Source organism: Camelus dromedarius, chromosome 8, assembly GCF_036321535.1.
Source record: "Camelus dromedarius isolate mCamDro1 chromosome 8, mCamDro1.pat, whole genome shotgun sequence".
In the NCBI taxonomy this organism is placed as follows: Eukaryota; Metazoa; Chordata; class Mammalia; order Artiodactyla; family Camelidae; genus Camelus; species Camelus dromedarius.
The window spans coordinates 6,613,879-6,637,686 of NC_087443.1; the positions used below are offsets into that span (position 1 = coordinate 6,613,879).

Sequence of the window (23,808 nt, forward strand, 5' to 3'; positions counted from 1 at the left end):
ACACCCATCTCCACGTGTGCTTTTTCGTCCAGGCTCAGGGAGGAGGTGTCTGTTCTGTTGGTCAAGACGAATCACACGGCTGTGACTTGACGCCAGCCACCCTTCCCAGCCTCTCCTGAGACCTCTGGCAGGAAACCTCTCCCTGTCTCTGTCACCAGCCTTTCTTTCTCTGGCTTCTTCTTCCCTTTAGTCTATAAACAGGTCCAAGGCCACTGAACTGCACACTTGAAAATTGTTAAAATGGTAGATTTTATTTTATGCATATTTATCTTAATTTTAAAAAAACAAGACGATGATAAAAAGACAAAAAACAGGCCCAAGGCTTCTCCAACTCGGAAAAGCATTTTTGCTTTTACTGTTGTATCCTCCCTCTTCTCAGACTGCTCAGGTATCCGTTCTACAGCTGTGGCCTTTACCTCCGCGTCTCCTGTTCCTTCCATCTTCAGTCTGTTTATATTCGAATGGGCCTTCTTCTGACCGTATCACTGACTTTTCTTGCGACATCGCTGTTTCAGATGACCTCTGAGTGAGGTAAGGGAGCACAGGTGAAGAGGAAGTTCTTAATCCTAGTCCCATACTCTGGGGCCTGTGGAAGGGACCCTCAAAAGATAAGATGCGGAGTTAGGAGAGTACAGTCATGCAGCCTGTGTGAAGGAGCCAAATGCCACTGAATTGTTTACTTTGAAGTGTCAGTTTTCATGTTATTAGAAAAGAGAAGATACTTCTTCACTACCTGTAATTGGGGAGGTTGGGGCTGCAGTGTCCATCCTCATCGCAAAGCAGAGGTCCCTCCTTTGGGGAGGAGTGTTGTTTGTCACTCGATGCCACTCTTTCTCAGGGTGCTTGTGTGGGGGAAGTTACAAGGGCCAAATTAGGCTTCCTTGCGGACAGAAGCCGTGCCTTGTTCACCTCCAGGCGCTGGGCGGTCCCGGCACGCAGCCCGCACCCTGTTCTCTGTGCAGAGAGACATGCCATGTGAATAAAGACCGTTCCGTTGTGAGATCACTGATTTGATAGCTGGGGGATTTCTGTACCAGCGTCTTGTATATTTGTTGGCGTCTGAATGGCTATTTCAGGAGAACCTTGTATTTTTACCTTGTATGTTACCGTGCGATAGCACTGAGCAAGCAGGCGAAGTGCTGGAAGAACCCAGTGACAGGGAGCCCTGAATACATACCCTCGGACCCTAGGTTGTGAGCAGCAACTTACTTTGGGGAATTTGGATGTTAATGTACCAGCACATCACATGGGAAGGTGAGGTGGTTTCTTTCGTTTCAGCTGCCATCCAGGAAAGCAAATTCTCTTTGAATTTCTAGTCTTTCAACTTGTCTAAATAGGATCATTGACCCACTTTTGTTATTTTTGAAAATAAATCATACCAATTTAAATTTAGAAAGATCATTTTTGAGCTACATAATTTGGAACTGGTTATACTGGCTCGGGTAGAAAGAATCCTGACTTCTTTTTTTCAGACATTTATCCCTGCTCTCCCTCTTCCTTTTAGCTTTCCAGGGAATCCCTTCAGTCTGTCGACGTCCTCCGAGAGGAAGCCTGTGAGATCTTGGATGAAATGAGCCACAAACTGCGTCTGGGAGCCATTCGGTTTTTCGCCTTTGCCCTGAGCAAAATATTTAAACAAATTTTCTCGAAAGTGTGCGTAAATGAGGAAGGTATTCAGAAAGTGAGTATTGCTCGTCAAAAAACAACGGCTTCTTCAGTCCCTCCCAGTTCAGTCAACGCACTTTGCCCTGGGGGAGCAGCCCTCACCGTCAGGCGCGGCTGGCCCCTCTGTGCAGGGTTTTCTGTCACCCTCAGACCCGCAGACTTCCGCCGAACTCGCTTCGTCAGTTATTTACAGACTGTATAGACTTCACAGACTAGCTGATGTCAGATGTCACAGAGTTACAGAAGCAACACAGAGTTTCTGCATATGCTTCCCTGAGATTCCCCTACGTTTTCTTTTTCCTCTCCTCACACATCTTTTGGGAGTGTTTTTAAACAAGGACATTCTCTTATGGCGTAACTGTCAGAATAAGCAACTTAACACTGCTCCAGTGCTGGTGATACAGATCTCTCTCACGTCTCACCGGGGGCCCAGCTGTGGCTGGTGCAGCAGAAGAAAACCCTGCACTGTGCGTTCGTTCAGCATCCCTCTCTCTCCAGACCCTCTTAATCTAGAACAATTCCTTAGTCTTGGCTTGTGTCTCCTGATACGACTTTTGAAGAAAACAGACCAGTTATTTTCCAGTGCCCACTGATTGGCATTTGAGGGATGTTTTCTCAGTTAGGCTCAGGGTGTGTCCTTCTCTGTGCGTCAGACCAGGAGCACGTGGCATCTGTCTGTCCGTTCGGTGACGGTGCTGTTCGCCAGGTGTCTCCGCTGTAGAGTTCCTCTCTGTCCCTTTGTGATGAATAAGGACCTGGGAAGAGGGGCTTTAGGAATGCTCAGTGTCTTGTTTTTCATCCAACCTTCTCCCACTAGTTTTTACACCCACTGGTGATTTTCGCTTGAAGCCGTTATCACTCTAACGATTGCCAAGTGGTGATTTTTCTTATTCCATCCCTCCTGTCATCTAATAGTTTACTTTTTTCTGAAAGGAGGCGCTTTCCCTATGGAGGTTATTTTTATTCATTTATGGTTTTTATACCTTTTTCCTCTTCGTAGGAAGCTCTTTCCTTCATTGGCCTTCTTCCTCCTGCTTTTTAATGCTTTGGGGTTTTTTTGGTTTTTTTTTTTTATTTTTGGGGGGTGGGGAAGTAATTAGGTTTGTTTGTTAATTTATTTATTTAATGTTTTTTGATGGAGGTGCGGAGAACTGAACCCAGGACCTTGGGCTTGCTAGGCCCACAGCCTACCACTGGGCCATACCCTCCCCTCTCACTGCTTTGTGTCCAGTCAGCCATTTACTTTACTCGCAAGGCCACCTTCTTTGTCCTCCTGTGATTGGATCGCTGACCCCCTGTCTGGATCCCTGTCAGAGAATGTGTGGCACCGTGCTGAGGCCAGGGAGTGTTGCTGGCCATGTCTTCGCGGGTCACAGACTGTTGCCTCAGTTGGTTACCTATTTAGATTTCAGAAAAACAGAGCACATCGATACAGGGAGTACTCGTGAGGCTGAGAGCCTGAGGAACGCATTGGGAAGCTCAGACGCATCTTCCCAGCTCCGTGGCGCCCGCTGCCCGGCAGTCAGTCCAGGGCATCAACAGCGAAATAGTGCACCTTTCATTCGTCCTCACAATTCCTAGTTTCTCTCTCCAGAAGTTTCATTCTCTCTTCCTACAAACAGCCAGTCCAGGGCAGCGGTTAACAGTTGACCTTTTAACTCAGACTGACTTGAGATCCATGCCCAGCTCCACCATTTATTAGAGACATGCCCTTGTCACAGACGAGGGAGCTAAGGCCTCGGCCTAACGTACAGATACGTGGCATTAAACAGCACTTGTGAGATGTTTAACGGGGCTCAGTGATCATGGCCATTATTACTGTGGCCTGTAGAACGGATGGTTTTGCTGTCCTTGCACAGTGGGAGACTGTTAAACTAGAACTCTGAAATAAGTTCTGCGTACGGGTTGGGGGAGCAGACACATTAGTGTTCCCTCTACCTGTACACATGCTTCTGTTTTCTGATGTAAGACACAATGTTAATAATATGAAAGCTGAAGTTGCTCGATGTGTGATGTCTGTTTTAAAGCTGCAGCGAGCCATCCAGGAGCACCCCGTGGTTCTGCTGCCCAGTCATCGAAGTTACATTGACTTTCTGATGCTGTCTTTCCTTTTATACAACTATGACTTACCGGTGCCGGTCATAGCAGCGGGAATGGGTATGCATTTGTTTTCTTTCCTTTTTTTGTTTTTTTTTTTTTAATTATAAAAATCAAAGTGTTCACTGGAATGATTTTAACAATACCAGGTATTGGAAGAAAGTGATGAAAATGGCCTCCCCCTTCTTCCTTGCCATAGCAGCGATTAGTAGTTTGGGTTAAGTCCCCCCGTAACGTGCCTTACCGTGCACGCCCAGACACAGGCGAGCGTGGATGCACAGAGGTGTTTGGTTTAGGCTGAAAGATGAGATTATTCGACCTATACATATTGCTTGTTTTTTTTTAACTTGATAGAATGTTGGTGGCTATCTATAGATAGTAAATAATAAATAGATAATAAATAGACCTAACATTCTTTTTACGTATTTTTTAATTGCAGTAAAATACACAAACATAAAATTTATCATCTTAACCATTTTAAGTGCACAATTCAGTGGCATTTCCATCTGTGTAGACTGTGAGGAAGTTATTTGAAAGTTAGGGAAAATGGGAAGGGGGACTGTTTGAAGCTGACGGCGGAGCTGTGGGGGTGCCCAAGGCTGCCCCCCAGTGGGCACCTGCCCACAGAGCCCCTTCTCTTCCATAATTCCGTTCGATGTCTCTTCTCAAGATCAGGGGTGTCTCACAGACGTGAAATCAGTCTTAATAGAATTTGAGTTGAGATATTCATGGAAAGTTTCAAGATCTGCAAATAAATGTTAACCGTTCTTTCCTGCGTAGACTTCCTGGGGATGAAGATGGTGGGCGAGCTGCTGCGGATGTCGGGCGCCTTTTTCATGCGGCGCACGTTTGGTGGCAACAAACTCTACTGGGCTGTGTTCTCCGAATATGTAAAAACTATGTTACGGGTAAATGCAAATAATTACCAAGTACTTTCAAACTGTATTTTCTTTCCATTGAAGTTTGCTCTGAGATCTTGTTCAAATCCTTGACTTCTGGACGGACGGCCTCGCTGTTTTCCCTCCCCCTCCAGGAATGTGCGTCCCCTCAGCAGTCTGTTGACTCTGTGTGGCTCTCTTGTTTAAGTTCCCCCGGGAGCAGTGTTTGGGCAGAGGGCTGGGAGGGGGCTCGGGAAGAGGAATCAAAAGAAGCGATTCTCACTCTGAGAGTAGGCAACGGGTTTTGTGTTTTGTTTTGTCTGTTTGTGTTTTCTCTTTGAAGAATGGTTATGCTCCTGTTGAATTTTTCCTCGAAGGGACAAGAAGCCGCTCCGCCAAGACACTGACCCCTAAATTCGGTAGGTGCCCCACGGGCTGAAGGGAAACTGCAAACCCAGAGGCTCCGAGTGTGGTGTCATCCTAGCTGCTAAGTAGAACTTGACACCCTTTTCTGTAAGACACGCTTTTCCTTCTAAGCGTAACTGTTTACTTAAGTTTATGGGTTTGGTATATAACGTGCGTGTTTAGGATCTTCCCATTTATGTGCCCTTGTTTGCCCTACTTCTCAATATATGTGAAAACCCATTTCTCTCTCTGTTTGCAGGCCTTCTGAATATTGTGATGGAACCGTTTTTTAAAAGAGAAGTTTTTGATACCTACCTGGTCCCAATCAGCATCAGTTACGATAGGATACTGGAAGAAACTCTGTATGCGTACGAGCTTCTTGGGGTTCCTAAGCCAAAGGAATCCACAGCTGTACGTAAAGGAGAGCCAAACTTGATTTTATTGAAATTTAGAGAAGATGCTAGCTTATACATCAACTGATGTAAGAATTCATTCCTCTTTTCTCTTCCCTTGTTGCGATGCTGTCAGGGGTTGTTGAAAGCCAGGAGGATTCTCTCTGAAAAGTTTGGAAACATCCACGTATACTTTGGAGACCCTGTGTCACTTCGCTCGCTGGCGGCTGGCAGGATGGGCCGGAGCCCATACAACTTGGTTCCCAGGTGCAAGGCCCGTGTTTTCCTAACTGACAGAGAACCAGGGAAAAGTCTAAACTGGGATTCTTGAATTGACCACTTCTAGAACTGAGCCTGGTTATGTGAGCTCAGAGAAGGAGAAAGCTTCGATTAAATAATGTTGGCCAAAAAGGCAGCTAGCCGTGGGAATGTATGGGTCCGACATGCAGAGTCAGACGGTGCTCAGACAAACAGAACAGAACACAGAGCCCCTGGCCTGCCCTCAAAGTCATAAGTGCTGTTTTTGATTCCCTTTCCCAAGCTAATTCCCCAGTACCCTGCCACTTAAAAGCAAGGAGAAGAAAGTCCTTGTTAACAGGCACGTGTGGGATGGCTGAACACTGACAGTGGGCCAGCCAGAGTATGTCCTAAGTGCTATTTTTGATCCTAGAAAGGACTGTGTAATCATATTGAATGGGAGTGAGTCCTCTTCTCAGGCAGGTTATAGTTTTATGGTCGAGGAACTGTGTTAGGTTCTTTCAGGATGCAGGTACAGATACACATTTCTAATGTTTTTTTTCATTTAGAGAAAGACCTGGGGAGGTAAGGGAGACAGACCATCTTGCCCGGCTAGGCATCGCATGACCGCAGCATCATTCATAGCCATCTGGAGCGCCAGTGGTCCCATGGCAGTCTGCTGCCTCCCTCCCGGCTTTGTTAGCTAGCAGAGCAGGTGTTGCCTTTAGCTGCCACAGGCTCTCACTCTGTAGATCACAAATTGGGTTGACCAGTTGCTACCTGTCACGGGAATCCTCGCTGGCTAACACTTTCACATTAAGCCACCTTATTATCTGGCTGTTATTAGATCATATGTATATCCCTGCTCCAGCCAGCTCTGTGTAGGCCCCTGACATCGTCCAGCTCAATGTTCTGTGACCCGTGCCTGAGGAATGCGTCAGGCGAGGACCGTGGCAGGACTTGGCTGGTGCCCTGAAGCTTCTCGGAAGGACAGTGTAGCCGTCAGGGAACTGAGCAGCCTGTCCAGGACGGACACGAGCAGTTGTCACACGGAAGATAGCATCACAACCCGATATGTGTGCTCTGCAGGACACACAGTCAAAGTGCTGTGGATTCCAAGCAGACAGAGTCCTTCCGTCTCCTGGGAGAGGCGTTGGTTTTCACAGAAGAAGTGATATATCCCATTTACCAAGCAGTAAAAGTTGTTTTAGGGGGTTTTTTGTTTTGTTTTGTTTTGGGGTTTTTTTGGCCCAGAACCAGAAATGATAGAACCCTGCTACCCTGCATATTTTTAATCACCTCTTGAGCATCCTAGAGATGAATGGACCGATCCTCTAGTAAAATGAAGGCGCATCCTTGCATTGTGACCCGGGAGAGCGCAGTCGGCAGAGCATATGAGCCTCCCCCATCCCTCTCTCCACTCGCGTGTCGGAGTAGCAGGGCTGTAATCTGTTGCCCATATCCTTCCTTTTAGATATATTCCTCAGAAGCAGTCTGAGGACATGCACGCCTTTGTCACTGAAGTTGCCTACAAAATACAGCTTCTGCAAATTCAAAACCTGGTTCTGAACGCGTGGTCGCTCATCGTTGCCGTCCTGCTGCAGAACCGACCATCCATGGACTTCGACACCCTGGTGGAGAAGACTTTATGGCTGAGAGGCTTAGCCCAGGCCTTCGGGGGCTTCCTCACCTGGCCTGGTAGGTACCGAGGACGTATGTGATGAGAGCATCTGCTGTTTTTATTTTTCAGTTTGGAAAACTTGTCGCCTCTGAAGAACCTATGTAGGACTTTGAGCAGAGCGTTGCTCAGAGAAGGAAAACCTAGTCTGTTTTTATCACAATAGGACATTGAACACAACGTGTTTATCAGTTGAGAATAATTGTTTATATGTCACTTCCCCCTGGGAGGCTCTGAATAAACAGAGGACTGGAGTGGCCTCCCCTTGGTACCTGGCAGAGTGGAGAATAAATAATGAATCTTTTTGTACCCCACATGGTCTTCCCTCTACACCCACCTCTTTTTACCACCTCATATTGCAAGCCATTTGCCTCACTGGATGATAAGGATTTAAGGGCTGGGCTTTAGAATGGTGTACAATCCTCTGATAATAACAGCTTTGTAAAACCTCATTGGAGTTGTGAATACTACGCCGGGAGTTTGGGATGTACGTGACAACAGTTAGCTTAAGTTGTCTTCCATCTCTGGTTTATAATTGCAGAGACTGTAGTTGGAAAGGCAGTCTTTCTAAGACTGGGTTATTATTTATAGTCACGTGCCTCCTGTCCACTCATTAGCCTATACTGAGGCCCTCAGCTGTGCCGGGACCTGCCCGGGACACAAAGATGAACAAGATGCAGCCCCTGCTCTGGAGGTCCCACTGGTCTGCGGGGGGTAGAGGTGGAGGGGGACGTGGAAACTTGCAGAGAGGGTTCATTTGAAGTAAAGACAGAGAGCTGTGGACAGACCGCAGAGGGTTCCTGAGGCTGCTGTGTGGGAAGGTGCCTGTGTGCAGGGGAGCTTTCATGGAAGCGACTTCGGAGTCGATCTTAACGGGAAAATGGAAGCTCTGTAGGAGACAGCTGGAGAGGAGGCTGCTGCTGGAGGGATTAGGAGCTGTGAGGTGGTGCGACAGCACCAGACAGCCCTCGCCCTGCCAGTGGTTGTTGGCTGTGGGTGAGGGAGCGATGGAAGACAGAGACGCGGGCAGCGGCAGGGTCGTGGGGGCCTGCTGCCCTGGGGAGCCGGGCTGCAGTCTAGGTCACGGGGAGCAGTCGCAGATTTTCAGCAGGGACGCGTGATGGATTGGCCTGTAGAAAGCAGCCTGCTGTCCGTTTAAGAGGTGGACCACAGCGGGGAGAGACTGGAGGCAGGGAGACGAGCTGGAATGAAGCTGGGCCAGGCAGTGGCAGAGGAAGAATCACTAACAGGAGTGCCCGTCAGCTGAGCATGGTCACCAACAGGGACATTAGATGAATCAGACATCTGTTTCCAGTGTTGAAATGGTCCGACAGGATGCAAAGGCAGAAAGTCACAAAAGAGGAATAGGCAAAGGATGGACTCATAACCATTTGTCCCAGGAACGTATGAACCTATAGGCGCCTGTCTTTCGAAGGTGTTTTGCTTTTTCAAGATGGGATAAATATGTGGCCAGTCCAGAGTTAAAAGTGTCTGCACAGCCACTAGACAACTCCAGTTAGAGTGACTCAGTCCCATGGGTGCTGTATCGTGATTAAACACAGTTCCTAATCTGGAAGGTGTTGTATGTATTCAGTTCCTTTTTTCTTTTTTCCCCGGATTATCCCATATTCCTAAGCATTCTCACATCCAGGCCTTTTTATGGTATACATATTATACTATATGTGAAGTAAACCCTACTGTGTCACATACATAGTATCACCATACACACCATCATGACCTCGAGCAGGCTGAGACAGGCAGGTTAGTCCAGGGCGAGCGCGATGAGTCCCGAAGGAGGCCCACACATCCCCCGCCCCTCCCTGGAGCACGTGCAGAACCTGTCACCCAGCTGGCCCCGTGTGCCTGCTTTGCATACCATCAACCAGCTCTTTGGCTCAGGGTAACGGTAAAATGATTTCCCTTGCCAAGAATGTTTGTTAAATCTCACCATCTCTTTATTGTGCCTCTGTAATTCTAACTCCTCGGCCATCTCCAGGCCAGTGTGGTGTCAGGTGATGACTTACCGGGAGCCGTCAGGGGCCCACTGCTGCAGTCACCTGTGGTGTAGGAGCACCAGGAAGTCTCCCCCCGTCCCTCTGTGCTCAGGGAGACCTGGTGCTGAGTGTGCCTCTTTGGGCTGCCCTTTGGTTTACCTGCAAAGTTGCAAAGCGATACACTTGCCATCTTGGAATTGGTCTCAGCAAGTGTGTGTGTGTGTGTGTGTGTGTGTGTGTGTGTGTAGCATGCCTTCTTGCTTAGTATTGTTAGATTCGCATAGATGTGATTTTTTTGTCATGTGACTTGCTGTTACAAAACTGTGGATGCCCTTGGTTCCTGAGGAAGCATTGGCTTTCAGAGTGGGAACGGGTGTGCATTTCAGGATGGCCGACAGATTTGGGGTGGATAAGAAAAGGATGCTTGTTACATGTCCGTACAGAGAGTCAATTCATGAACTAGCACTTTTAAAATATCCTTCACGTGTGACATTATTACCTCAGTTGGCGGAGCCTAAAACCAGTAGCCGGCACTTGAAGATAAACGTGTCAGGTCACTCGCGTTGAGGCCCGCTGGGCCCCAGTCCCCCGGCGGTGGCCCACCCGGGTCTTTGCCGTCGGCCCGATCGTGCTGTCTGTATGTGTAGATAGTGAAGCTGCTGAGGACGTCATCCAGTCCAGCCTCCTCCTGCACTCCAACATCGTCAGTCTCGCCACGGACCGGGTGGCTCTGAAGGTGGACGCCGGGGACTCGGACGTGGTGGATGGACTCGTCTTCCAGCACATCACCCTCCTCATGTGTTCGGCGTACAGGAACCAGCTGCTCAACACTTTTGTCCGCCCTTCCTTCGTGGCCTTGGCGTTGCAGATGACACCTGGGTTCAGGAAAGGTAACTCTCGGGAATATGGTCCTGAATTTTGGAAGAGAGCTGGCCGTTCAGTTCCGTAGAGGGGGCAGCGTTTGAAGCCTGACAGCGCAGCCCACCCACCAGCAAGGGATGGGGCCTGCCCTCAGAAGCAGTTAGGTTTTTTTCCCCCTAAATACATGGCTGTCCGCTTAGAATTTAGGAATTGAAAGGGACCTAAGACATCGTCTCATCTAAGCTTCTCCCTTTATTAGTACAGAAGATACAGCCTAGAGACTCCTGCTTCCCCCGGGAGGGTCGGGGCTGGAGCTCAGTCCTTCCCGGTCCGATGCTCTTCGCACTGGGACAGCGCCTGCCTCCGACAGCAGCAGGCAGGGAGGGCGGCCAGCCCAGCGGGACGCCAGGGCTCAGACACAGGAGCTCTCTGGTTGCAGTGAGCAGACCAGTCTTCTCAGGAAGCTGTAGTCAAGGCCGGGGGTTTTCTACCCGGCTGTCCTTAGAATTATTGGAGGCCCACCCCAGAGGTTTCTGATGCAGTCGGCCTGGGGTTTGGGCCAGAAATTGGCGTTTCTGTTTTTGTTACTCGAAGCTCTGTAGGTAACGCTAAGAAGCCCGAGCTAAGAAGCACTGGGCTCAGCCACCAACCTTTAGCCTCGGAAGGAACCTCCAGGGTCCTGCGTTCGTGCTCTCATTTTGTGAATGAGGAAGCGGGCCCAGAGAGGTCCGCCAGCCTGGGTCAGGGCACGGAAAACTCGATTGTTGACCGTGGTTCTGTCTGAGGCGTCTCACCCTGAGAGTTGTCCACAGCCCAGGGGCGTGTGTGTGGTCTTCGGGAGCACGGTGGACACCCTGCAACTGCAGGCAGTCATTTGTGCCCACGTGTAGGTATGTCTTCCTACTGAGAAGACTCATAGCATCCATCAGAAAGATGGAGGGCTCTCTAGCTGATGGGCGGGTAGACCCACATGTCCGAGGGCTAAGCCAGTACTTTCCGTTACTGAGAGCCCGTGTGTTCCAGCGCTGTGGGTGTGCTAAAGACGTCAGCAGGTGAGCATGGAAGGGACTGACACTCTGTTCCTTCCCTTCCCTGCTGGGGATTGGTTATAGCTTCCTCTGGGGGCCTCAATTCTTGCCTCTGGTATATAAATAATATGCCTTTAAAATACTACGTTTTGGAGTACCATGGACTTCTTGGTACTACCTAAACGTTGCAAAAGCAATGTTGTAATTGTACGTAATGAATTTATTTCCAGAGGATGTCTACAGTTGCTTTCGCTTCCTGTGCAGTGTTTTTTCAGATGAGTTCATCTTCCTTCCAGGAAATGCACTAAAGGTAAATCCTTACTGCCGAAGCAGGTGTGTTTGCGGTGTGAGTTCCGGAAATGTTAGGCTTGGCTTCACAGTGTCTCCCCTTCCTTCAGGGCTACATGCAGCAGAACTAAAGAGAAACGTGGGCACTCACAGTTCAGCAGTTGTTTTAATTCTCTGTCAAATTTAGTCAGTAATTTAGGGATTATTCAACCACACCTTTGAACCAGTAGTGCAAATGTTGTAAACCAACTCTATTTTGTTAAAAATTTACCAGCCAGTACGCTTTTTCCAACACAACCTTTTGGAGTGAGCAGGGCCTTCTGCTTTGAGGTTAGAGAACAGAGGCCTTGCCTGGTCGTGTAGGCCGCTGGTGAAGGACTGGGCTCCCGGAGCTGGACTGCTGGCTTGGGGTGAGGGGCAGTGCCAGGACCAACAGCAGGGGGCTGGGTTTCTGTCCGTCATGCCGAGGGCACAGGTTCTGTTTGGTAGGAAGTAAGGATGGCGGTTTTTAAGCACAGCGTGATTCTCAGGGTGTTTCCGACTTGCTGCGCGCACTTCTGCTTACACATGAGGAGTGTGGCCGTGCAAAGATCGTGATCACCGAGGCTCATCAGCTTTTTGTGTGTTTGCTGTATTCAAGGTTCAACATTTTCTAACAACCAGAACCATCTGGGAAGGGTTGTGGAATCAGCTGGTGCTTTTCTCGTCCCAGGTGCACAGAATGGGGCCCCGCGGCAGATCGTTGACCTGAATTAGTGGACACATTCTGTCTTCTCCCCTCCCCTTCCAGGACTTCGAAGAAGGCTGTTATCTGCTTTGTAAAAGTGAGGCCATACAAGTGACGACAAGGGACATCCTCGTTACAGAAAAAGGAAACACCGTGTTAGAATTTTTAGTAGGACTCTTTAAACCTTTTGTGGAATCTTACCAGGTGTGTGAGTTTTTCTCAAGTTCGCCTTCATCCTCCCATGTCTGGCATACCTGAGACTTTCCCAGTCTGTACTTATCACTGGTCTGAAGGGCCAGTGTCTTCCCCAGGTGAATGGCAGAACTAGAGAGATTAACAGGATGAGTGAGCTCGCCTCTCAGGTGAGACCTTGCTCCCTCACAGTGGACCTTGGTCCATTTCAGCCCGAGAGGATAACAGCTTCCTGATGCCACAAGCAGTTACACCCCAGCAGTGTCCCACTGTGTCTGTGGCTTTTGTTCGTAGCATGTAGCAGGGCGTGTGATCCATAGTAGGCCCCTAATAAACGAAGGATTTGAGTGATAAAGTCAGTTATTATTCATATTACTAAATGCTAAGGTTGGAAAGGAAGGAAAAAGTTCAAGGATCTGAAATAGTTTGAGCTCAAAGGAGTGGTTACAGAGAGGGGATGGTATTTGTGCCCAGCGGGAATTGTGCCGCGATTCAGGGGGACTCAGGGCACATGAGAGGGGAGCGAGCCTTGAGGGGGCCCTATGCACCTTCATCAAGAAGAGGACCCTGTGGCTCTCAGCTGTGTGTGATGGTTAGAGGCACCCGGGACCACCTTCCCGGCAGAGGATGCTGTGGTCAGGGAGAGAACCCCGCGTCAGCCTCCAGGCGTGAAGTCTGACCCCAGGGACTGGATGAGTGCTCCTTCTGCCTCTAAGCACCTGTCTGCAGTACAGATCGTCAAGAATTTGGGGGCCTAGCATGTTACTGGGTGTTTTTAGAGAAGAAAAAGTTACAAAACATCTGGCCCCTCTCTTCCTAGGCAGCATCAGGTATAATGAGACAAGACTAATTTACTTAACTTGCAATCCCTTAAAGTGGGAAATTATATTTTAATAAATGTCAATGTTATTTCAAACTCTTTTTTTTTTCCTAATTCTACAAAGTGATGTAAGCTCAAGAAAGACCTAAAACTCGGGCAGGTTTTCTGTACCCACACCTTTGGCGAGGGTGGCCCATCTTCTGCTCTAATGTGATGTATCTGTCATTCGGATAAGAGGGGGCAGTGAGAGGTTATTGACTGTCCTGTCGTATTTGGCCGCGCCTCTCACTTTCTCTTCCTCTCACCCTCCCTCCTAAAATCAGATAATTTGCAAATACCTCTTGAACGAAGAAGAAGACCACTTCACTGAGAAGCAGTACTTGGTGAGAGTTAGAAAGTTCACGAGCCAGCTTCTCGATCAAGGTCAGTCGCGGCTCCGTGGGCGGTTTCTTAGCGGAGGAGGAGGAGCCGCTCAGGAACGCTCCCTCTCCCTCTCCCTCTGCCCCAGGTGCCTCGCAGTGTTACGATGTGTTATCTTCCGACGTACAGAAGAATGCCTTGGCCACTTTCGTGAGGCTGGGCGTGGTGGAGAAGAGGAAGGTGTAAGTACCCGCACGGCCCGGCGGCTGCTCGAGGGGCCGCCGCGGCTGGTAGCGGTGCGCGCGGGACCCAGGGAGGGGCTGACGGGGGATCCGCAGTGATCTAGCGAACACACGTGTGCGCCACCTGTCCGTGTCCCGACGAGCTGAGTCACCATGCACATTTCATGTGGTTATGAATAGAAATGTGGAAGCAAAGAAAGAAGGTGCTTCAGGCCAGCATTTTGGCTTTGACCTAATATTGAAATTCATAGATTAATTGTAAGAAACGTCTCGGGGCACGCAGTGTGCATGCGTGTGTATTCTTTCATGTATATACACACACCTCTCAGCTATTTACAACTGGCCTTGAGGAAGACTATTTCAGAGTCGTCCTCTGTATAAAAACGCTACAGCTGTCTTTTCCTCCTAGCTTATACAATAAGAAAGCTTGTTACTTTTTCTCCTAGAAATAATGACTATGTATTTAATGTGAATGAGCCTGCTACAACAAGGTTAGAAGAAATGCTTGGTAAGTACAATTTAATAAAATATAGTGGGTTTTTACATTGTATTTATCAACACACCAGAAAGGATGGCACCAAATAATTTATCAACAGCAGAAGAGTTTTAATATACACAGAGAACTATTTCTATCATCTATAATTTTCTCAGGGAAACTAAGGAGAAAATTAACAGGGAAAACACAACAAGCATAAGACAGGCAGTAGTAAATACAGCATAAAGTATCAGCCAGCACGGCTAATCCGGGTCCAGGGTCTCGGCCCTTTATATCTAGTCGCGGTGAACATCAAGAGAACACCTCTCGTCTTAGTCCTTGGGTTCACTCAGTCCCTGTCCACTCTCAGTTCTCTTCTTTCCCAGGTACGGGGCTGGGTCAGTGTCCACATCAGATAGACTTTCTGAACTCAGAATTGGGGGCTGGTAGCACACCCTTGGGTGTTAATCCAACCCACTCTCTTCCCTAGATCCTATCAGCTGATAAAGAAATGGTCCAGCCCCAAAAGACAGGGCCATGTGTGTATGGTATACAGTAAGAGTCAAGACCGCGGGTATAAACAGATACAGGAGGTCAGGGGAGGTAGAGAACCCTTCCTGTAAGAGTGATGGGGTGACTTTAGAAGGGGAGGGCGCCAGCATTTGAGAAGAACAGTTGCCTGCTGAGCACATGCAGTAAGCGCTAACTCACCGAGTGGCGTCTCTGCGGCTTTGCGCCTTGGCCTAACCCAGCGCATCGTGAAGGCTGCAGAGACGAGCTGTAGACAGACGTCTGTTGGGACCAGGGGAAAACCAGCTCAGGTCAAAGGAGAATCACTGAAGAAAAAGGACAGAAGGGCAAAGGTAAAGCTGACACGGAAGGTGAAACACTAATTTCTTATTGAAGAAAATACATAGATTGAAATCCCAGTCTCCTGTTTATTCTGAGCTCTCAGAATATGTCACCTGGAAACTGGATTTTGAATTTGGTAAGAGAGTCATGAGGCTGAAACAAACCCCCGAACCCTCACTCTGAGGACGATGGCGTTGACTTCTTAACCTCGGAAGGCAAATACACGGGCGTGAACGTACTCAAACATACTGGGCTTGAAGTTCAGAAAACATGACTGGGTTTGACTCCCGGCTCCGCCCCTGGCTGGGGGGCGCTGGCCCTGCCTGTCTCCCCTTTGAGACACTGCTGCTCCTGCGAAGGAGGCTGGTGTCTCCACTGGTGGTTTGTCAGCCTGTAGAACTCTGCGTAGGTGTCCGGGTTTCTCTTTGGCCAGTGCCTAAACAGCTGTACCAGGAAGGGCAGCCTCAGTGTCACCTCAAGAGCCGTCTCTCTCTCCCTCTCTTTTTACCTTAGGTTGTAAGACACCAGTAGGAAAACCAGTAACTGCAAAGCTTTAACGATTGCCAAACAGTTAGGGGAAAACTGGTCACACAGTCACCGTCACGCAAGGACGCATGTTACAACAAACCGGAACAGAAGGAGGAGCCCACCTCCTCGTACGTCATGAGGCTTCAAGCACGGGGGCCCTGGAGAGGAAGAAATGATCAGTTCAAGCAACCAGTGACGTCTTCTCCACCCTGTTTAGAAAGGCATTTGTATCTAGCTCTGTGTGTGTTGTAAAATAAACAGCTTTTTGGAAACACGTTTGGAAAAACAAAGCCCAGCTCCTAGTTGACTAGCACTTTCCAGCTGATTACATGCATGAAACGTTCACGTTGACGTCTGAATTAAAGAGCAGCATCTCTGAAGGCTCCTGCTGTCAGAACTCCCGGAAGGGGTGTAGCTTACGTTTCTCGTGGCTTTTTTTAATTGAAGCTGCCTCACGTTTGATAGATGTATGATAGCACAGCAGCTAGCTTACGTTACATTTCTCCACCCAAGGGCCTTAATCGGTGTAACTGAATTAGAGAAAGTTCGTGCAACCAAGCGAAGTGAGGAGGGAGATAGGTCATGAAAAAGCTCAGCAGTTCAAGGGAGGGAGAGTTTGCAATAAGATGGGTGAACAGCCAGCACCTTGACAGCTCGCCACCTCTGACAGTGACATTCAAGCCGAGAATTAAGAAGAGCCAGCCCTCGAAGTGTGGGGGTTGAGGTGACAGAGGAGAGGACAGAGGGTGGAGCGTGCAGAGAGAACAGTGATCAAAATGTCCTGGGGCTGGTTCTCAAGGACCTGAAAGACCAGCGTGGCTGAGACGCGTCATGGCAAGTGAAATTAGAAGGAAAGGCAGGTGTATTCGTCTGCTTGGGCCGCAATAATGAAATACCACAGAGCGGGCAGTGTAACCAAATTTGTTCTCTCACAGTGCTGGAGGCTGGGAGTCCAAGATCAACGTGCCAACGAGGTAGATTTCATTCCGAAGCCCCTTGTGGGCTTGTACGAGGCCACCATCTTGCCACACACTGATTACCTCTTTTTTGTGCACGTGGAGAGCGCTCCATCTCTCTCTGGTCTCTTCCTGTAAGGACCCTAATCCTACCAGACTAGGGCCCCACCCCGTTACCCCAACTAGCCCTAAGTACTTCCCAAAGGCTGCACCTCCAGATACAGCCACACTGGGGCTTAGGTCTTCCATATCTGAATTTGGGGGCCACAATTCAATCCATAGCAGCACGGCTCAACACGTACTGTGGCTTACAGACCTTTGTAAAACATTTGAATTAGAGTATGAGTGCCACGGGAAGTGCTGACATTTCTCAACATGTGGTTGTAGGACTTCTTGGGTCCAAGTTCCCGAATGTGCGTTTGTTCCCCAGAGGCCAGGCTGTTCCCGCTGCGCGCTCAGGTTGGAGAGCCACTGCACTAGTCCGCACGCCGCCGGCGGACGGGCCCTCCGTGTGGCTGTGCTTGTCTGGGAAGCCAGAGAGGATGCACCCAGAGCCGGTGGAGGTTGACCCAGAGCTGAGGAGTCAGGTGAACGGTTCCTGCCCGAGGACTGGATGGCATACCGGCTAAACAGGGCGCTAGGCTGCTGCCCCCGGGAGAGGCGGGGCGAGTCCCGAGCAACGGGGAGGCAGGGACCGTGGCCAGTGCTTGCTGGGTGGGTGCGCCTTGGGAGGAATCCCCCAACACCCAGGTGGGGCACTTGTCGTCTCATGCTCTGCGCATGTGTCGGGGATGGAGCAAGGCAGCTTCTGTTTACTTCCAGGCCTGCGGTAACACTTTTCAGGTTTGAGGACAGACACTTTGGAGCTTGGGGTGCAAGTGGCTGTAGGCTTGTCTCCTGGCCAGCCCTGACATGAGAGCCAGGCAGGGAGGCAGATGGAGGGACAGGGAAATGGGTGCAGCCCAAACCAATGAGGCCTCGCAGCAGAGGCGCTGTGGGAGGGGGCGGGGCTTTCCCCTCAGTCTCCCCGAGCCCTCCCACGTCACACAGGTATCCAGAGCGCACATCCTGCCTGACATGCGCCCCCATCCAAACCCAAGCTAATGTAGCAGCTAAGAACGCAGGGTCTGGAGCCCGACTGGGCATGCAATCCAGCTCTACCGTCCACTAGCCTTGTGTTCATGTGTGATTTGCTTAAACTCTCAAAGCCTCAGTTTCCTTATCCATAAAATGGGGATGATGATCATACCTCCTGGGTTGTGAGAAATATAAATGCCAGTAAAATGTTTGAAAGTCTTTGGCAATAAGTGTCACCTGTCATTACTACTTCTGCTGACGGGGACAAACCTGACTCGACCTCTCAGAGAAAACAAGCTTGGATGCTGCTTCCAGAGTGGCCAGTCCAGCCGCGGGTGCTTGCATCCCTGACCGACAACCTTAAGAGCTGGCCTCCGCCCAGCTGTTAAGCCCGTCTCTCTCTCTCTCTCTCACAGACACCTGCCGTCTTCCACGGTCAGCTGAGCTTTTCCCAGCAACTCTTCTTCCTCCCATCAATAGGATGGAATCATTCACTGTGGGGTGGAAAACAGATTTTGATGCCTTCTTTGACTTTGTTCATAGCCTTACTCTTTTTTTTCCAGATGAAAATTGTCAACTCTGACAGTATGAATCTCCCAGCAGTGGATTCAAACACATCACTTTTCTAGAGCCCACTCTGGGCTGGTTGCTCTCCAGGCCTGCTGTAAGCTGTCAGCCTGGAGCTTCCCTTCACTGTCATCTTGACAATTCCCTCACTGTCCTGTGTGGGATCCTCTTCTTGCTTGGATCCCATGTCTTTGTTTGTTTGTTCATTTTGGTGAAGCCCATCTTACAGGGGTGTGAGGGGTTAATGTTTTAGACCTCGCCTGTTTAAAAGTGTCTTTGTCCACTCGGAGAGTTGTCTGACGGTTTAGCTGTATAGAACTCCAGGTTAGAAACCATTTCCCTTCAGAATTTTGAAAAGCATTTCTTCATTATCTTCCGTTTTCTAAAGTTGATTAGAATCATTCTGATTCCTGAACATAAACTCTTTGCTTTCTCAGAAAGGCTTTAGAATCACTTTTCTGAAGTTTATGAAGTTTCAGGTGTCTGTGGCTTCAACAAATTTAGTATTTTACTGCTTAGGAGGTCGGAAGTCTGAAAGGAACCTCAGTGGGCAGAAATCAGGGCACAGGCCTTCTGGAGACTCCGCTGGGTGTATTTTTATTTTGCCTTTTCCAGCCTCTGGAGGCCACTCAGGTCCCGTGGCTCCTGGTTCCCCTCAAAGCCACGGTGTTGTGCTGAGTCCTTCTCACGCTGCCTCTTCCTCATTCTCCTTCTGGCTCCCTCTTCCACTTTTTTCTTACTTGAGGTATAAATAACATACACATCCTTACTAAAAATTATTCATTGTGAAGTTCAAATGGAACGGTGTTGTACTTTATCTGGTAGGCCTGTCTGTCACAGCGGGCCACCGGCATCACTGGGGGAAGCAAGGGGAGGGGACAGGTAGGTGGGGGAGGACTCAGGACACAGCCTGGAAGATGAGCTGAGAACCCAGAAATAAGCAATGGGGTCCCAGGTGAGGGTGAGGGCGGCAGGCGGGGCAGGGCTGGGTGCGCCGGCATGGAGAACACAGCCCTGGGGCGAGCCCGAGGGACACCTTCATAGTCACAACAAAACTGGACATTCTTAACACCCTCAGTGAGATAAAAGATCCTCTGTAAAGGAGATAGTCAGACAAAAAGACTCAATTGAAGGTTGGGAGATGAAGACATTTCTCACAAATTAGGGCCAAAATAAAAAGATGAAAACAGGAAAATAATACTCTTTTCCTTCTGAGGGTCTAATTATCTGCATTCCAGATGCCTTTGATGCTCTTTTTAGGTTTCCTTTGTGTCTTAGTCTGAATGTTTTCTTTCTTTCTTTCCTTCCTTTTCTTTTCTTTCCTTTTCTTTTCCTTCCTTTTTTCTTTCCTTTCCTTTTTCTTTCTTTTCTTTCCTTCCGATTCTTTTCTTTTCTTTCCTCCCAGAAGCAAGTTTACTTAGAGCGCTACACATTCCACAGGCAGACTTCAGTCCACCTCAGAAGTCGCGTATGACCTGGATGTTTACATTTAACCTCTCCTCTGGGTCATTAATGCCAGGTCTGCCTGACTCTTAAATCAATCTACTGAATTCTCAGTTTCCATTGTTGAATTTTACAGCTTGTGTTCCCCATTTCATTATTTTGTTTGTTCACTTTTTAGTTTCCTGTTCCCTGAGAAATTCTCAAAATTCGCCATTATTCCTGTGAACATATGAAAGTCTGTGCCCGACAACTCTTTTTATCTGGGTCTCCTGTTAGTCTGTTTCTATTGTCTATTGTTTCTCTTGGGTTTTCATCAAATGGTCTCTTTTCCTCAAAGATTTCAGTATTTTTATTTGAGTGCTGAACACTGTACATAAAAGAAAAAGAAACAAGCAAACAAACAAAACTAGGCTATCTGAGGCCTAGGAGAGTTTTCCCATCCTCAGTGAAAGTTTTTGTATTTGTCCCGGCAGACCACTGGAGAACTCAGCAACCTCAAGTCCCCTTCATCCAATTAGGGTAAATTTAAGATGGGTCCACCTTTAGCTTCAGTTCCCTTGATGGCCTCTTTTTTTCTGGTTGCCTTTACACATAGGGAACAGATTTTAAGGATTTCAACCCAAAGCTTGGAAGGGATTTTACCAGGGTCACCCCTCCTGGCACACCCTGAAGTCCAATTTTCGCCCCCCTACACTTGTGAATCTGCTGACAGCCTGTTTCAACTTCTCAGCCACTTCTTGGGACGCAGCAGGCGGCCAGGGAAAAATACTTTCGGGCGCTGGGCCCACCTCGCTGGGTTTCCTTCTGGATTTCTGCCCCATGGTCTTTCACTCCCTTGTGAGCACTAAGACGCGGCATGCTCCCGCACCGGCTCTCCGGCCCCAGCTGAGCATTCTGCGATTCAGCCTGCTCTTGCCACTGACGTCCTGACTTGGCGGAGACCCCGAAGTCCAAGGCGCTCAGACCCCCAGGACCGCCTGCACTTCAGATGAGCTGCGAGTCCTGGGTGTCCCCACGTGACTCTCACGTCTGCCATCTGGCTGTAAACTTGGGGTGTCCCAGGCCCCCCCGCCCCAAGATTTGATAATTGAACAACTCACAGAGCTCAGGAAAGTGCTTTATTTACAATTACAGTTTTATTATAAAAGATGCAACTCAGGAACAGCCAAATGGAAGACACACATAGAGCAAGGTCTGGAGAGGGACAGAGGGACACAGAGCCGCTGTCCCTGTGGGGTCCGATGCGTTGCCTCCCAGCACCTCCTTGTGTTCACCACCCAGGAAGCTCCACGCACCACCCGCTGAGTTTTACCCAGGTTTCATCACATGAGCACTGCTGACCTCAATCTCCAGCTTCCCCCACCTCCCCAGAGGATGAAAGTTCCAGTCCTCTGACCATGCAGTTGGTTTTTCTGGTGACCAGTCCCCATCCTGAAGCTCTCTAGGGTCCCCGCTAAGAGTAACCTTAGTAACATAACAAAGACACTCCTGTCACTCAGGAAACTCCAAAGGTTGTGACGCTTTGCACCAGGAACCAGGGAGAAACACCAGAAAGATATTTTTACTATTCTACAGCCTTCTAATGTATTCTTTGCATATACATTTTTTATACAGTAGTTCCAATTGTTCAGGGAAGGATTGGTTAGAAATACCTAGTCCATTATAACTGGAAGCAACATTTTCTTAAGAGTCAAATAATAATTAGTTTTAAAAAAACAAGCAAGAGAAAGGAGAGAACCAGGGCATAGAAGGCTGGAATAATACCGAGTGAATAAAGCAGTAGGTAAAAAGGAAGTAAAGATGAAGAGAGAAATGATTCTTTAAAAGGAGAACACGGCGATGGAAGGAAGGTATATTTGAGGTAAAGATTAAAACTTTCAAGTTTTTTTTTTTAGTTCTGCATCTTACAGACTTGACTTTCCACTTCCCTGATGTCCCGTCCTCCCCACTTCCACCCCCTAGATCAGACCTGTCCAGAATTTTCTGGAATGATGGAAATGTTCCATATCCGCATAGCCCAGCATGGTAGCCACTAGCTCTCTGTGGCTACTTAGCACTTGAGGTGTGGCCAGTGTCACTGAGGAACTGAAGTTTTATTTTAATTGATAATGAATTTAAACAGCCATGTGTGGTTAAGTGACGACCATATTGGACAGTCCAACCTTCTGTTTCATTTCTTGGAGAAAGATTAGAATCATTGCTCCACTCAAATTCCCCCAGCCCCCTTCCCCACTTAACCCAGCATTGCTAGGACAGAGGTACACACATCACCACCTGGAGAGATGAAAATGTGCCACAGTTTTATTGGGCTGTTGCTAATCTGAGTAGATGTGCTCTTCAAAAAGTTAAAGCTAAAATTTACGCATCTCAGTGGATGTAGTTTATTTCCAGAAAAACTGGAAGAAAAAAAAACAGTGGAAACTGTGGGGAGGGAGTGATTCATTAGAATCAGGCAGTATATTAAAAGACGTTGCAACCAAATAGAATTAATTCATGGAGTGTTGGTGTGGTTCGGTATTAGGAAATCTATCTTAAAAACTTAGCAAATTCATATGATAAAGGAGAAAAATCAGCTTGATAGGTGCTGAGATTCATTTGGTAATTCAACATGCATTCCTGACCTAAAAAGATAAAAACCATAACTCTTGTGGGGAGGGTACAGCTCAAGTGGTAGGGCACATGCTTAGCATGCTTGAGGTCCTGGGTTCAATCCCCAGTACCTCCTCTTAAAAAAATAAATAAAACCGAATTACCTCCCCCTGCCAATTAGAAGTTTTTTTATAATGATACAATAAAAAATAAATTTTTAAACATTTTTAGGGAGGGTATATAGCTCAACTGGTAGAGTGCATGCTTTGCATGCACAAGGTCCTGGGTTCAATTCCCAATACCTCCTCTAAAAAAAAAAAAAAAAAAAAAAAAAGAAGGAAACTAAATTAGCTCCCCTCCCTGCCAAAATAAATAAATAAATAAATAATATTAAAAAAATGTTTTTAAACCACAACTCTTAGTTAGCTGGAACAGATCATCACTTCCTTAATGCAATGACCAAAAGCCAACATTAGGCTTCAAAGAAAAAATAGGAAAAACATTTCCACTAGATAAATATCTAACATAATTCCTAATTCCTTGATACTAATATCAAGCAAAAAATATGATTTGACATAGTTTTGGATGTTCAACTTAATACAGACTATTAAGAGAATTACATAAGATGTATAAAAACGTAAGAGGCAAAATTATCTTTATTTGGGTGATATGATTATACACTTGAAAGCTCTAAAAAACCCCAGAAAATTATTAAAATTCATAAAATAATTAAATAAGGCATTGGTTACAATGTCTGTAATTAAAAATCAGCACACTCCTACATATAGTCAGAAGCCATAGTGGAAGTTAAGAGATTGTTCACAACAGCAATAACCGATGAAGTACCTGCGAATAAACTCACCAGGAAATGTACGAGGTCTCCCTGCAGAAAACTGGGAACTGCTACTGAAATATGAGAGAACACTTACAAAAGTAAATAGGAAGATTCAAAATTATAAAGATGTTGATTCTCCCCAAATTAACCTATATTCGATCTGATGCCACTCGAAACGTCAACTCTCTTGGGGGATGGTAGGAATGTCACAAAATTATTCAAAATGCAACTTGAATAATAAATATGTAAGAATACTCAGGAAAATCTGAAATAGCAGAAGAAGGAGACGAGTCCTACCAGTTATTAAATTAGTAATCTACAATTAAGACAACTTGATAATGGCACAGAAATAGAAATATCAGTTAAATAGAACACAGAGCCTTAAAATGTACCCAGACACACATCTAGTATAAATGTAATATATTAGTAAAATGGTAATTCAAGTCAGTGGGGGAAAAGAAGGATAATTCAAGGTTACTGCAACAACTTGCTAATTATTGGTGGGAAAATGGGATTCTCATATTCTTCTTTAAAAGAAGTTACAAGAGGAGAGAGTATAGCTCAGTGGTAGAGCACGTGCCTGGCATGCATGAGGTCCTGGCTTCAATCCCCAGTACCTCCA

General features: G+C 47.6%; 1 protein-coding gene across 1 annotated transcript in view; it reads left to right on the top strand.

Moving 5' to 3' along the window:
- The window catches only part of GNPAT (glyceronephosphate O-acyltransferase), a 29,497-nt gene extending 13,488 nt beyond the window's left edge, over window positions 1-16,009 (top strand). The window contains exons 3-16 of the mRNA XM_010995420.3: window positions 1,505-1,681; window positions 3,693-3,822; window positions 4,543-4,670; window positions 4,984-5,059; window positions 5,305-5,456; window positions 5,574-5,704; window positions 7,149-7,372; window positions 9,994-10,236; window positions 11,466-11,545; window positions 12,314-12,454; window positions 13,586-13,685; window positions 13,771-13,864; window positions 14,311-14,372; window positions 15,705-16,009. Coding sequence (XP_010993722.2) covers window positions 1,505-1,681; window positions 3,693-3,822; window positions 4,543-4,670; window positions 4,984-5,059; window positions 5,305-5,456; window positions 5,574-5,704; window positions 7,149-7,372; window positions 9,994-10,236; window positions 11,466-11,545; window positions 12,314-12,454; window positions 13,586-13,685; window positions 13,771-13,864; window positions 14,311-14,372; window positions 15,705-15,748 — 1,782 coding nt within the window. The 3' untranslated portion in view covers window positions 15,749-16,009. The remainder of the gene's footprint in view (window positions 1-1,504; window positions 1,682-3,692; window positions 3,823-4,542; window positions 4,671-4,983; window positions 5,060-5,304; window positions 5,457-5,573; window positions 5,705-7,148; window positions 7,373-9,993; window positions 10,237-11,465; window positions 11,546-12,313; window positions 12,455-13,585; window positions 13,686-13,770; window positions 13,865-14,310; window positions 14,373-15,704) is intronic.
- Window positions 16,010-23,808: the final 7,799 nt, after the last annotated feature.